Source organism: Corvus brachyrhynchos, unplaced genomic scaffold (assembly GCF_000691975.1).
Source record: "Corvus brachyrhynchos isolate BGI_N302 unplaced genomic scaffold, ASM69197v1 scaffold49, whole genome shotgun sequence".
In the NCBI taxonomy this organism is placed as follows: domain Eukaryota; kingdom Metazoa; phylum Chordata; class Aves; order Passeriformes; family Corvidae; genus Corvus; species Corvus brachyrhynchos.
The window spans coordinates 14,424-29,388 of NW_008240029.1; the positions used below are offsets into that span (position 1 = coordinate 14,424).

The 14,965-nt window shown below is 38.9% G+C and overlaps 1 protein-coding gene across 2 annotated transcripts in view; it reads right to left on the bottom strand.

Annotated features, from left to right (window-relative positions):
- Positions 1-14,965, bottom strand: part of LOC103622004 (solute carrier family 12 member 7) — a 64,472-nt gene that overhangs the window by 3,011 nt on the left and 46,496 nt on the right. Inside the window, exons 19-23 of one of the 2 annotated variants that reach the window (XM_017743637.1) lie at positions 12,336-12,505; positions 12,054-12,185; positions 9,774-9,881; positions 1,779-1,960; positions 541-555 (exon numbers count right to left, since the gene is read on the bottom strand). In XM_017743637.1, the coding sequence (XP_017599126.1) occupies positions 541-555; positions 1,779-1,960; positions 9,774-9,881; positions 12,054-12,185; positions 12,336-12,505 (607 nt within the window). The remainder of the gene's footprint in view (positions 1-540; positions 556-1,778; positions 1,961-9,773; positions 9,882-12,053; positions 12,186-12,335; positions 12,506-14,965) is intronic. The other variant, XM_017743638.1, reaches the window with a different exon arrangement.

The window sequence follows — 14,965 nt, forward strand, 5'->3', positions numbered from 1 at the left end:
GTCAAGTGAATTTCGCTCAAGAGATGTAGTATCCCATTTTTGTGTGCTGTCATATATGTCTGAACTTACGTTATTTCTACACATGCATGGGTTGCTAGAAGGCAGGCAAGAACTGACTTTTGATGAAACATGAAAGTTTCCTTTGGGAACAAATATTCCTTATTGTGCAAGTAGTTATAGCACAATGAGAGGCTATTCTTCCAGAATAAAAATATATTCAATTTTAAATGTAGTTAATTAGAACACTAAATACTATGCTGGTGCAGAGGAGTACTGTCAATATTTATATTCTTACAGAAACTAAAACACATGTTTTGTGACTTAGCTTGAATAGAAATCTGATAATACTTAAGAGAACATTAACAAGTCACAATGATGAATATTTTTTCAGCGACGTGCTATATCACATTATATTAAAAAAGGAACAAAAGAATAAATGCATTGCAAATTATGATTTAAAAACATGCATAAAATGTAAAAGATCACAAGAACCAGAGAACCCAGCCTATGTTGTTTAAGTGAAGTGAAATTTAGACTTACAGATTTCCCCATTCTCTATGTGAAAGGGAAGCAAATGCATAGAAAAAAAAATTATGCCATCAGGTACATTATTAAGTCAACGATATTAATATACTGTACAGGCACACCAAGTTTGAACTGTAATTTCTACCCAACTACACATTGTAGTTTTAAAATAATAATATCTGAAATCAGTGTCTTGCACAATTCTAAAGTAGTGATAAGAACTATTTCAAAGATACTAATTTTAAAAGCCTTTAACGATTAGAGTATAATGGAGCCCAGGACAATGCTTTAGAGCATGACCACAGTAATTTTTGGAATCTGCAGAACGCAAACTGTTTCTAAAGAGCTCAAAGCAAATCCACAAACCAACTTAGGATTTTAGGTACTGATTTTAAATATGCTTTCTAACCACATTGCCCAAAAGTCCTAGATTTAAGATACGTTTTCTTTAGATATTAAGATTTCCCTTGACATCCACAGTTTTGGTTTGGTCATGTGCAGAAAATAATTTAAGCTATTCTTCTAAAATCACAACATGAGGAAACAAACAAACTGATTTCCTTCTGTCATTGTTTTTGTGTCTACTACATTGGTTTGACACAAGGAGTAGTTCTTATCTATCTAAGAAGAAGACATTAGGGAATATTTAAAACAGGAAATATTTAATATAGCAAGACATACATATTTACACAAGTTTTATATTGCTTTAATTTACAGGATGAGCACTGAATGTCCATTAAAAAGCCAACCAACCAAAAAAAAAACCCCAACTCCCCCTCTCTTCCTTTGTTCAATAAAACACCCCCCACACCCAAAAAACATGCACCCAAAATCAAAAACACAGCCTAAGTGTCTTGAAAGACTATCTGCTTCTTTGGTACTCCCTCTAGTACCAAACACAACAAAAATACACTAATTTTTCACCCAGAGGGAGAAAGAAGGAGTTATCATTAAGCTTTTTAACATATATGCTTTCTGGTACAATCCAGATGTTGAGTTTACAGCTTGAAGTCTGCTATATTTAAACTTCACTCAAAACATTCTCTTTACAGTCGTTCTACCCAAGTACATACTATTTTTATAAGGATGCCATTTAAGTGAAGTGCATGAAAAGATTATTTTTGTATTCAAGTTTAAATAAAGCAGAATCACTTAAAAAACAAAACCCAGATAAAACAACCAACTAGAACCCCTCCCCCCATTAAAATACGCACAATGAAATAAAAAGCTCCAAATACCACATGCATACTTACGGCTTCATGTTGAAAATATCTTTAAAGCCAGACACATTTGAATCCTTGTTTTTATGCTTTTCCGCTACAAACTTTTCTTTAGTCCAGGTCATTTGCACTTTCTCTGGCACAGCAGCAGCCACACTTGCTTCAACTGCTGGAGCAGAGTGTGAGGCAGTGTTTCTATCATGGATCAGCTGGGCCTGGCCACAAAACAAATAATCACCCCAAGATTCAGTCAAAACTAGCATTTTCAAATTACACATTATTAAAATTTTGAAAAGGAATTTCACAGCAGGAGAACCAAAGAGGTTAAAGAAAAATGCACCTTACTTTGTGAACAAATATGAGACTATTGTGACTTTAGCATGAAGTGAAATTGCTTGTAAAAATGTACTTAATTGTTTATATTTGCAAGACTACATCTTACCTGGAACATTACTTTTGTAATGAACTCAAGTGAAGTTGAATTTCACCAGAGAGTACTTTATTAAAATCAGGGCATTTTGCCAATGAAAAACTTGAAAGCCAGTACTCTCATTGTTCATGAGTTACATTATTTCACAGATACTGTTGTAAACATTGTCCATTTCACATGCCTTTAGCTGAACTACCACATCACTCTCATGACGCCAGTATGGGACTGGCTGAATTGAAGGCTAGCTGTAGATTTAGATTATTAAATTAGATTATTTATGCCTGCAAGAGTATATTACATAACAAATCCAACCAATCTAGCCATGAAGGGGCCTTCTCTTCCCTTTTAACAGTAGAAACTCAAATCAACTTCAAGAACACAAAAGCGCATGTTGGAAGAATATTGTGTTTTCTATTTTCCATTCCCCTTGCTTCTTTGGAGAAAAGAAAGATTAAATATTTAGCACATTATTTACTTACTTTCCCTCATAATACTTTGTCCATAGACTTCTCTATTTCCATCAAATGCAACACAAATACAGTAACTTAGACTCTGAAAATTATAAATGAATTGGTATTTGGGGGCAGGATTCTTTTTATGCTTTGGAGTTTTCTGTTTTGGAGGAGGTATTTCTTTTTTTCCCTGTGATTGTTTGTTTGTTTGTTTGTTTGCTTTATGTTTAACTGTTATGAAAGCTATTCAGAGACTTGTTAAATCATGAGTTGAAGCTCCTGTTCTGTTTGGGAACCCCAATTATTCACATGTTAGACATCATCATGATCCCTCCACATATATGTTGATTAAGAATTTCATGCAGGTCAATAAAAAGCATGAATAAAACCCAAGCAGATGAGAATACTACTTTCGTCTCAGAAAAGCAATTCCTCTAGTGGTTGACAAATTGTAATTGCAGGTGGTTTTAAATGCCTTTAAGCTTCTGTATATTCCCTAAATTATTTCCTAGTCCTTATCCTTCAGGATTCCCAAATTCTAGAGTTAATTTCTGAGGTTCATATAAATATCTCTTAGTTTGATGGTCTTCCTATGTTCACAGATGATTAAATGATGATTCAAGGCCATAAATCAGAAATTCCTGTGAATACAATTCTATGAGGAGAATGAAAGAAGCTAACAAATACATGCCAATATTATAAATACCATGGAACAATATCTGATGGACTAAAATTTCAAAGGAACAACCGTAAGATGAGTTCAGTTCAACTATACTTCAATGGAAGAAAATTTGCCATGTTTAGAAAGACAGTGAGACCAAGAGAAATTCTGGACCTATAATACACATTTATAAAAATGCAAACACAACAAAACCACATTCTTGTTAGTGCTATTTTGATACCAAATTCAATTCATGAAACACAACACTTTGCTCTCTCACTCCATGATGAAAGGAAAATACAATGGTATATAGCACTTCTACAAACTAGGCTACACATTTTAGATATGAGCAACGCTTCAAGTGCACTCTAAACTCATTGATTACATCAGTCCATTTCCTTTCACTGTCACCATGCAGAAAGCAGTAGTGACATATATAGGTTAATAATGGCTTGCAAATAAGCATAGAAATCTCCTTAAAAGACCTAGTATATCAATACAGTCTCTGCGAATCTTCAGTATTTCAACAGAGAAACTATAAAGGAAGTCAATGGTTTGTGAAAGCATGAAATATGTTTATTAATGTAACACCCTGCTTCTGGCTCTTAAGAAAACAGGAAATCTCAGAAATGTGTTTCTTTTACGGAAAGTAAGTTTGAGAAAGAGAATATAGTTCATGTCGCAGAAGCATCATCTAGAGACAAGAAATACGGGTTAAGATAATGAATGTAGAAAAAAATATTAAAAATTCCTCCATAACAATGAATGATTAAATTGTTCATGTGTAGTTCAGTTTGCAGTAGTGGCACTTCAAGTGTTGCAATGGAAAATATGTCTAGTCAGCACTATGTCCAACTACCTCTTCCGCTTGGTAATCATTAGTCAGCAGTGCCTGAGCATCTTGGACAATGGACAATGGACTGGATTAGCTTTTTCTTCTAATTGAGCCTCGAGATTCATCTGTGATGCTCTGAATCTGGGACAAAAATGTTACCAATGACAAAAAAAAAGTCTGCAGAAAAAAGCAGGTATCATATTCTTCTTCATTTCAGTAGATGAGATGTGGTATCAGCTTATACGGCTCTTTTTAAAATGTTTAGTAGTCAGTTATGAAGTCCCTTTACAGACATTTGTGAAAACATCAAGCCAGTTGAATCTTTCAGTCTCTATGGGAAGCTCAAATATTCACTTGTTTGTGAGGGTCACATCCTTTTGTATACATACATATTCAGGTGAATTTTTTTACTCAATTACAAACAAAAGCATGAAAAAAATTAAAGCATGTGAGAAAGCTACTTTCCAACTCTAAAAACCTAAAACCTTAAAAATCTAATGATTCACAAACTATAATTTTGCTCCTCATGTGCATACACCCAAATTTCTGCCAATGTTACCTAACAGCACAACCCAACACAATTTGGTGGGGAAAGGATTATTACCTTCTCACAGGTCCCATTATCACTGCCTGGCCCAAGAGTCATTACTGAGGGTTAACCAGAGAAAAAAGCCAACAACCACCAAAAAGGGAAGCAAGAAAGTGAGCGAGGCTCTACATTTTCCTTCCCCTTTGTAGCATGTTGCAGTGGGGTCTCCTGCAACATGCATTAGACAGTGAGGCCCGTGGAAAGAAATAGGGAGCGATTCTTGATAGAAGTTTCAGAGATCTTTATTCTCCAGCCACATGGCCAGGGGACTGCTGAAGAACTGAGCAATCACAGGACAACCAGGGTCCTCCCCAGGCAGGGGAACACAAAATAACCAATGGGGAACAGGATTAGGGTACACGTGACCAGGGAGCAGGGAGATCCCATGCCTAGGCCATGCCTCTACCCCAGGGTCCCCTCTCCCAGGACCCCATGGCAGGGGGGGAGGAACCCCAACAGTAGTGCTATTGACAAAGTCAAATAAATAAATGTTTGCCAGCTACACTTAAGTTACCTATCTTAAGCTTTGCAGGCACATGTTATATTTACACCCAAGCAGAAGCAATTTGACCAAGTTTTCCAAGAAAGTAAACAAAAATCTGATGAGTCCTCGATGCCCTGTTCTACAAGAAAACCCAGAGGGCAAGATCAAATCAGTTCTAGTTTTAAAAAGTGACAGAAGAAGGAAGGGTGAGGGTGATTGCTCAGGGACAAAAGCAGGCCTATGACTGAAACAGCAAAAGAACGCTGTACAAAACCAAATGCACCTCTTTGAGAAGGTCTTAGCTTCATTTGAAGGCATCCACTTCAGGTTAAAGTGAGGTTAAAGTACTAATCTTGGTGGTAACAGGAAACCAAATTACACTCACCATTCAAAGCTGGAATACCAGGTTATATTTGAATGCCTGGAGACAGACAATAAAAAGAAAAGCAATGCTCATTTGAACTAGAGATACTAATAAACAAAATGTTTTGGAGGTCAGCAAAAACATGAAAAGAATGGCTCAGCTCATTTAAGAAAAGATGATCAGAGTAAGAATGGGCCAGGCACACTGAGTACATCTACTCATCTTGTAGCTCCAGAGGACAAAAATTATCCACATTTTCTTATGAAAATACAAAAGAACAAGGTAGATTTAGATATCCTGATCAGAAACAATACATAGATATGACTTTTAATCTTGGACAAGTCAGTAAATACTAGGGGTTCTTGGAAATATCAAGGGTTTTACTTCAGACGCTGAAATAAATTCAGTGGTATTTTGAATGTCTCCACCACAATTGTTGGGGTTTTGACACTGACTAGAAGCCAGGCACCCACAAAAAACTATCCACTTATTTTCCTCTGCTATAGCTGAGCAGAGGAGGGGAAATTAAAACAAAAACTTCATGAGTGAGATAAGGATTAGGGGAAAAACCACTCTAAGGCAAAACAGGTTCAAAACTCAAACAGTATAAAGAAGATTTATTGTTAACAGAATTAAAAGTAAAAAGGGTAATGAGAACTAAAATAAACCTTTAGAACACCTTTCCTTCCCAATCCCTCCCTCTTTCACACTGACTGTGCAAGGAGACAAAAACATGGGGTTTTGGTCAGTCTTTGTCACTTCCTAAAAATCTTCCTTCAGTACACTTAAGGAAAGGAGTTTCCTCCTTCTGCTGTGCCGTGGGATCCTTCCCATGGGGATAGTTCTCTGTGAACTTTTCCAGCATGGTTTTCACATTCACAAATAGCAGCCCATCCGACCTGTTGTAACATGACTCCCTCCCACAAACGGTGCAGTCTTCCCAATACTGCACATCGTGGGTCATTTTAGTTCATGGGGTTTAGTCTTTTTAGGAGAAGCTGTTCTAGTTCGGAAGCAAGGGCTCTCTATCTCTGGAAGAAAGGGTCTGCTCTCTCTCTTCGAGTTCCTCACTAGATTACAGCTTTTCAGCATCCACGTGCTCCAGCATGAGCACTTTTCCTCATGGGCTGAGCGTGGATCTCTGCATCCCCCCCATGCACTTCATGAATTACAGGGAAATCATTTGTTGTATCATAGTCCTCACCACAGCTTGCAGAAGAATCTCAGCTCCAATGCCCAAAGCACTTCCTTCCCCTCCCTCCTTTCACTGACCTCGGTGCCACCATGTTGGTTCTCCTCACATGTCCTCACCTTTCCTCTTCTCTGACTCAGAAGAAAATCGTTGTCCATAGGTATTATTGTTCTCAAGTTTTATCAATTGAAAAGTTCTTATTGAGCTTCGCTATGCCAAAAAGGTTGATCTCGACTGTGTTCCATGTCGGGGAATTGTTTGCCATGTTTTTGTTGTTGGCCACTTGGTCCCTGCTGGCACCACATGGGTGGCCCTGGGCACGCTGCTCCTGCCCTCAGGAGGGGTTTGGCCTCGGGAGGGCCTCGGCCATGCAGCCTCCCCTGGCCCCAGGAGGGCTCTGGCCGCACATTTTTGGCTGTGCCACCCAGGCCGCATGGGCATTCCCAGTGCTGGTCACAGCACCTGCCCATCGTCAGAGTCTTCAGCGCTTGGCTCTGTGCCAGACATAGTAGAAGCTTTGAGCAGCTTTCTCCCACCCACAAAAAACTAGACTGTTTTTTTAAACTAATACACTCAGGTTTTACCCTGCTTGATAAGAAAGAAGAAACTGAAGCTATAATGGTGATGGTAAAGTTCAGACAAAAGTGAGTAATAAAGAAAATTATATGGAAGGAATAGAAAGAAATAAAAACTTCCAAGCAAACAACTCTGAAGTATAGTCCAGATTCCAACCAGCTCAGAGCTGAGGAGAAATTCTTTCATCTCCTCTGCAATTGATGTGCTATAGACTACAGAGCACTAGGTCCTATTATTCATGTGGAAGTTAAATCCTCCAAAATCTCCAAGAGATAAATCACTCAAACTCCACTTGAAAAATACTACTGTTCAATAAAGAAACAATAAGACTGAATAGGATGTACAGGAAAGTTTGGTTTGTTACTGAAAAGATGTTAGGCAGGCTTAAATTGAAAGAAAACTACCATGACATGGATAAGAAAGAGGATTTACAGTATCACATCATTGTAACAATAGCAGGCATCTTTAGGAACCTTAAAAAAATCCTGTGAGGTGGAAAAATGAATAGAGAGAAGAGGAAAAATAAAAGGAAAAAAACCATAAAAACCCTAAACTGCTTGGACTTGTACGATTAACAGCAAAAAAGAAAAGCCACAAGAAAAACAATCTAGCTGTTTTACAAATGAGCAATTGAACACAGTAGAGTTCTCTTATTTGCCGCGGGATGGAAATAATTTTTGTGATGGCAAAGCCAGAGAATTCACTATCTTCTACATCGCTAAAAAGTCTTGATAATACTGAAAGAGTTAGCAGAATATATGAGGGGGTAGAAGCACAAGCCAAAAGGAGAGGACTTAAAAGTTACAAATATTCATAAAATTACAGCTGAACAAAGCTTGTTACTAAATATGCAAAATAGTAAGGATAGGGGAGCAGCAAAAACAGCATTTCCATCTTGATACTATAGGATTATAGATTGTTGGCCTAAGTTTGCTTCCAGAAAGAAATTAGTTGATTCATAAAACATTCAAAATAATGCAGAAACTAAAAAAAATATTCAGTGTGATTTGAACAAATTTGTATTATATTGTGTAATATGGTGTATTTGTAAGTTATATGAGGAGTGGCTGAGGGAGGTAGGCTTCTCTAACATGGAGAAAAGGAGGCTCAGGAAGGACTTTCTCATTCTATTCAACTACCTGGAAGACAGTTGCAGTGAGGTGGGGATTGGTCTCTTTTCCCCAGTAATAAGTAACAGGACAAGAGGAAATGGCCTTAAGTAGTACCAGAGGAAGTTTAGATAGAACATCAGGAAAAATTTCTTCACGGATAGGGTTATCAAGCACTTGAGTGGGCTGTCCTGGGAGGTGGCTGAAGTTGAGGTTCCGGAGGTATTTAAACAATATGATATGGCACTTAGGGACATGGTTTAGTGGTGGATGTGGCAGTGTTAGGTTAAAGGTCTTTTTCAATCTAAATTATTCTATAATCCTAAAACCAAATCACAACCAAAGCTAATCAGTCCAGTTGTATAATCATGAATCTTAGCTACTGATGTCAAGTTTGGAAAGGCTCTGAATATATTCGACACTGATGCTCAAATGTTTTGCTAATTAACACTTGCACTCAACAAGAACCGGAAAACTCTTCAAATCTGTTTAAATAAAAAATTATTTCTTTTCCCACATAACTTTAACGTTGAAAGTTGTCTTGGGGTGACTTTACGATGTTGTATCCCATATCTCTGCCCTATGCCCAGAAATTAATTTTGTGCCTTTCTATGCCTTTAAACTGAGCCTGAGAGGGGGGAGATAAAAAAAAAACGAGCAAACTCTTCAAAGCAGTTTACAGTTTGTTTCAAGGATGCAGAGAGAGAGACAGTTCTCTGCGTTCAGCTGCGGCAGCAGAGGGAGAGTGAAGGGAAGCACTCTGCTTGCTTTCTCAGCCAGTTTTCAGCTACTTTTTCTCCAGAAAGAGAGACAGAGAGTTGAACTTTGCTTTCCTGGGACTTTGGGGATTTTTTCCCCCTCTTTTTTGGACTGTTTCAACATCAGAACACATCGGGACTTTTTCCACAGAAGTGGAGGCCCTGGAGGAGGGGGCTCCACCCTGTCCCAGCTTCGAGGAGGAAGAGAGAGGCTACCTATGGAAGGACTCTGAAATTTTCCCAGGTTTTTCTCTCCACAGTGAGAGGTTTTATTATTTAGCATTATTATCCTCTTCTGGTGTGTTTGTTAAATAAATAGTTTTTATCTCTTTCACTTTCTTTGAGGAAAATTAGTTTTTTCCTGAACCTGGTGGGGGAGGGGTGGTGGTAACCTGCCTTCTCCCAGAGGATATATTTCCAAATTTGTCCAAACCGGCGAATAAGTAAAACTGGTTGTAGAGAAACACAGAATGCAGTTATGAAAGTTCTTAACTAGTTAGAAACCGATTAGAAGCCACAGCCCAAAGATAGTACTTTCAGATTTTTCACAGAACATCTTGTCAAGTCAAAGTTCCTACCTCCCTTTCCCTCTCATTCTTTGATAGCTGCATCTGTTTTAGCATCTGAGATCGCTGTTCCATCATAAGTGTCTTCTCATACGTGAACGCAGAAATATCATTTTCAAACTGCAAAAGAAATTGGCATTAGAAACACCAGAAGAAAAGTACTACTTGGAAGAACAACATTTAGACAGTGTATCTCTCATACCTGTATTCATTCAGTGGTCCTGGATGTTTTCATGGCAGTAGAGTAATCCTAAGCATATAATTTATCAATCACTTCTGTCCTCATTCTTAAAACTTAATTTTCAAACAGCAATTTCATACAGTGAACTATCCTAGTGTAACAATATTATTGTTGTTTTATCTAAATTTTAGGTACTTGGAACAGACTTTCCACTATTCTGTTCCAACTAGGCTGCCAAAGTGAGAGTTGAAAGCAGTTATTTAAACTGGGCCTGCATTGCTGCCACCTAAGCATGTGTGTACACTTGTTTCCTTAAAAACTGTCCACAGGCACAAATAACACATTATCCTTGCATCAGTGAGAAATGTTCATAAACAGAAGCCATTAGGAAAAAATTCTGAAATATATTCTCACATTGGCTCAAAACTAAAATGCAACATAAAAATCTACAGCAGTCACCTGTGTTGTCACTGACTTGTAAGGTATCTCTTATCCTCTGGAAGATTCCCAGAATTAAATATTACCCACAGCAGAAAAGAATAAATTGTATTTCTGTAGTGGTTTAACACTAGCCAGCAACCAAGGCTCATGCAGACTCTCACTCACTCCCCCACAAGTGGATTTGGGAGAGAATCAGAGAGATAAAAGCTAGAGAACTCATTGGTTGAGATAAAGACAGTTTAATAGGAAAAGCAAAAACTGTGCACACAAGCAAAACAAAACAAGGAATTAATTCAATGCTTCCCATGGACAGGTCCCCATCATGCATAATGGTTACTTGGGAAAACCAACGGCATCACTGCAAACATTCCCCCCTTCCTCCCTCTTCTCCCCACCTTATATATTGAGCATGATGTCATATGGTCTGGAATATCCCTTTAGTCAGTTTGGGTCATCTGTCCCAACTGTGTCTCCTCCCAACCTCCCCTAACTTCCTTGTCAGTGTAGCAGTACGAAAAGAAGAAAAGATCTTGGCTCTATGTAATCCCTGCTCAACAATAAAAAAAACATCTCTATATTATCAACCCTGACATTTAATCAAGAACAAATCCAAAACACAGCCCCATACCGTGAAGAAAATTAACTCTACCCCAGCTGAAACCAGCACAACTTTCTATACTGTCTTCTGCTCAAAATCCAACCAAGGCTGAGCCTTTTTATGGCACTCTGTGTTCTTTCAACTGTACATGCCACAGCTTTTTAGACTTTCATATTTAGTAGTCTAAGCAAAGAACAGTAAATCTTTCACATGTAATTTTTTCCTAAGTAATTAAAACAATTCTTAAAATTGTTTTATGATTGATTAGCATGATGAATCTTTTTAATAAGTTCTGGTGATTCTAGAAACTAGTGGTGGTAGAAGTTTTGAACCAGTTTACTCATCTTCATCCCACTTCAGAATGAGTAGTTTTGGTTGGTTTTTTTTTTCCATAAGCCTTACTTTGGGCGTTATGCTAGTCACCTTTTAGTGCTGGAAATTACATCCTTAGTTTCCAAAAAAAGTGGACCTAGACAGAGTATAGCTTTAGTCCTTTCCTCTTAAACAGTTTATGACCCATATTTAGAAAAGGAAAAAGTTACAAAATTCATTTTGTCACTACCTTGACTTGTGAAACTGTAGCTATACTGTCTTGCTGTTCAGTGCTGGCTGAGGCTGGTGATGCCAAAAACAACTCTCATTTGAGACTAGGGATTCCTTATTCCAGAGAGGTATTCTTCCAGCAGTTGAAGACATGGACAAGTTCATCCTGTCTCATACCATATGTCATAGCTTATTAGATTAAGCACATTCAGCCTTCCATTTCACTGCTTGCTAAAAATTCAAGCTTTTTCCTTCCTGAATGAACCAGCTCTATGGACTAGTCCTCATGAATAAAGTAAGAATTAACACATCAAACATCTCAAACTCTGCTTGACAAACCCATTAAACTCACCGCCATGTATACTAGCATTGTAATATGGTAAGACAACGATGCTTAACTTCTTGTTCTTTGTGGGTCTGGAATCTTTCCATTTCTGCATTTGGGCTAAAGTCTCTTTATTTGAAAAAATCTAAATCTGTTTTCCCAAGTTTAGTCCCAGTAGCACCTTAAAAATATGTAGTAACAAACCATTTCAACAACTTCCACTTGAGCATTCAGTCTAAGATGGTATAAGAACATCTGAAGATCCTTCTTCATTTGAATACTATTATCATCCATTTGAGCGACGGTGAAGATACGCATTTTACATTTTCTCCAAACCTACCAAAAAGATACATTATAACAGTTTGTAACATGGTGATTGCTACTACCATGCATAATTTGAACAACGTGAAGGAATATTGAATTAGATATGCTTAGAACCATTCAGTGCTAGAAAACTAAATCCCAGCCATTTTCTGTTGTCCTTGCCTTGTGCTGTCGAAGGAGAAAAGGCAGCAACATCAGCATACCACCATCATGAACAATCCACCACACATCTATATTTCCTTCAGTAAAACGTTCTTGATTTGTTGGAAATAAGTCAATGTTTTTAGCCACCAAAAGTGCTTGTTGAGCTGCAGTTGTTTCTCGTACAGTATCTGTAAGGGAAAACAAGACATTTAATCAAGAACTCCTAGTTTTCATTCACAGATTTTGCTTTTGTTTATAATTCAAAAGTTTCAACCCTCCCAGATTCTGCTGAGGCAAAAGAGGAATATCCTAGGTATCTTGGCAAAAGACCTGGGTGCCTTGGTTCCAGCCGAGACAAGGTTAATTGTTGCAGTAGCAAAGATGGGTGTGGCTAGGACCCAGAGGTTATTCTACACCACTTCATGCCATTGCTGGAAGCAGGGGGGAGTATTTTCCCAAGAAAAGGGTTCCTTCTGGTCAAATAAACATGGTGCCGGTTCCAAGGTGGAGGGAGTGGTTGGGTGGCAGCAGTTCCAAGGCAAAGGGAGTGGTTGTGGTGGCATGGCTGCAATCAGGTGGAGCTCCATGGTGAGCATTTTTGCATGTGCATTATTCTCTCTTTCGTACGCTTTTTGTTATCAACATTGTTCCTGTATCCAGTATGTTGTTCTTAACATGTGATCTTTACCTTTTGTGCCTCCAATTCTCCTCTCCAACCAGCCACAGGGGAAGAGGAAAAGTGAGCGAGTGGCAGCATGGTTTGGAGTGTGTCAGTGGGAACACTTAATTGGGGAGTACTACTCCTAAACCACAGAAGTCTTTATTTGGTATCTGAGGTAAGGCACAATGGGTTGAGGTAACAACAGACTGCCCAGAGCAGGTTGGAAACAAATTTGATCCAGGCATTTTTTATTTTAGGTATAGAGCCACTAGTCACAGTGTTGCATGGTCTGTTTATGTGGGAGTTTTACCTAATCCTGTATATATTCCTGTCTGCACTCCTCATGATATTTTTCAGAGTAGCAAGAGGGATCAGGATTTCTTTGCTGATATACAGTGGGATGTCAATTTATGACACAGTAACGTCAAGGGTCATTTGGGATGTATCTTGAATGTTGCTCTCCTACTCTTAACCTCGGGCACTACCTTTGCATGTTTATTAATCATACACACTCTGTGGGGAGATCAGGGGAGGATGATTTTCCCCAGCTTTTCACCCCCTTTTCCTGGCCTTTTCCACCCCCTTCAGCCTGTTACATTTTGAGAATTCTGAATTCCGTTTAGATGTTAAGGAAATAATATTTTTGGTGATAAGCCTGCCATGTGTCCTCAGTCTACACCATGTTTAGAGTGAAGGAGTTTTCTAGGGACGTTATTCAGAGATCTGCCCCAAGGGTCATGAGTGACATGGAAGGTGGGAGAAAATGGGCTTTTGAAGGATTATTCTGCTCCAATGGTTTGGAACTTCACTCCTGAACAACTACAGGACCCTGGTAAAGTGACAGAATACTTGAAAGAAAAATGCTGCGGCAATTCCAGGGAGGTGTGAAGTTTTGCAGCGTGCTGGGCCCTGGCTACTATTTACTGCACATTCCTTGATACTAGAAAGCAGTCTCAGGGGGAAGAGGAGGAAAGCAGACTGACAGGCACTGTAACCACTCATACTGCAGCTGAACCAGAGGAACAACCTGTGCCAGTAGCAGTTGCCCCTATATAGAAAAAGAAATCCAAGACAAAATCAGTTCACTTAGTGAGGTATGAAGAGGAAGGAGGGCCCTCACAACAGGAGGAACAGGCAGGGCCAGAGATAATCACCCAATAATCCCTATCTCCAGGTGAGCTGTGAGATATGCAAAAAAAATTTCAGCCACCAGTTGGGTGAGCCCCTAGTGACTTAGCTGCTCTGATGCTGGCATATTGCTGCTGATATGCAACTAGATGGTAGTGAAGCCAAGCAACTGGGATCCCAGACTTGGGATGCCAGCACTGGCAAGGGGATTGGGAAGAAGGCAGAAACACTCAGCCTCTGGAGGCAACTGCTGTCAAGCATGAAGGAAAGGTATTTTTGCAAGGATGACCTAGTACTGCACCCAAGCAGGTGGAACACCATGGAGAAAGGTATCCAGTACCTGAAAGAATTAGCTGTGCTGAAGGTAATCCATAGGGATTCAAATAACAAACAGTCCCCTGTAGATCCAGATGAGGCTCATTGTACACAATCCACATGGCAGAAATTTGTACAGTGTATGCCATCATTGTATGCCAACTCATTGGCACTGATGTCAATGGAAGGAGAACAAACAGTGCTTCAGGCAGATATCTGACTCCAACAACATGAAGATCATCTGGAAAAGGGCTACTGGCATTATAACTGGATATTATAAAGGGATTCAAGCTTCTTCAGAAGTGATTGGCACTAAAGTACAGCTCCTCCTGGCATCCTGAATGCCAGTGCTGGACTGGATATTCAAAGGGAGAATCCTTTCCATACATCATGCCACTGACGTTACATGGAGTAAGTGGGTCACGCTGATCACACAGCAAGCTTGAACAGGAAACCCCGATTACACAGGGATCTTGGAAGTCATCACAAACTAGTCCAAAGTTGAAAATTTCATACTAACATCAGAGAAGGAAAAGATGACACA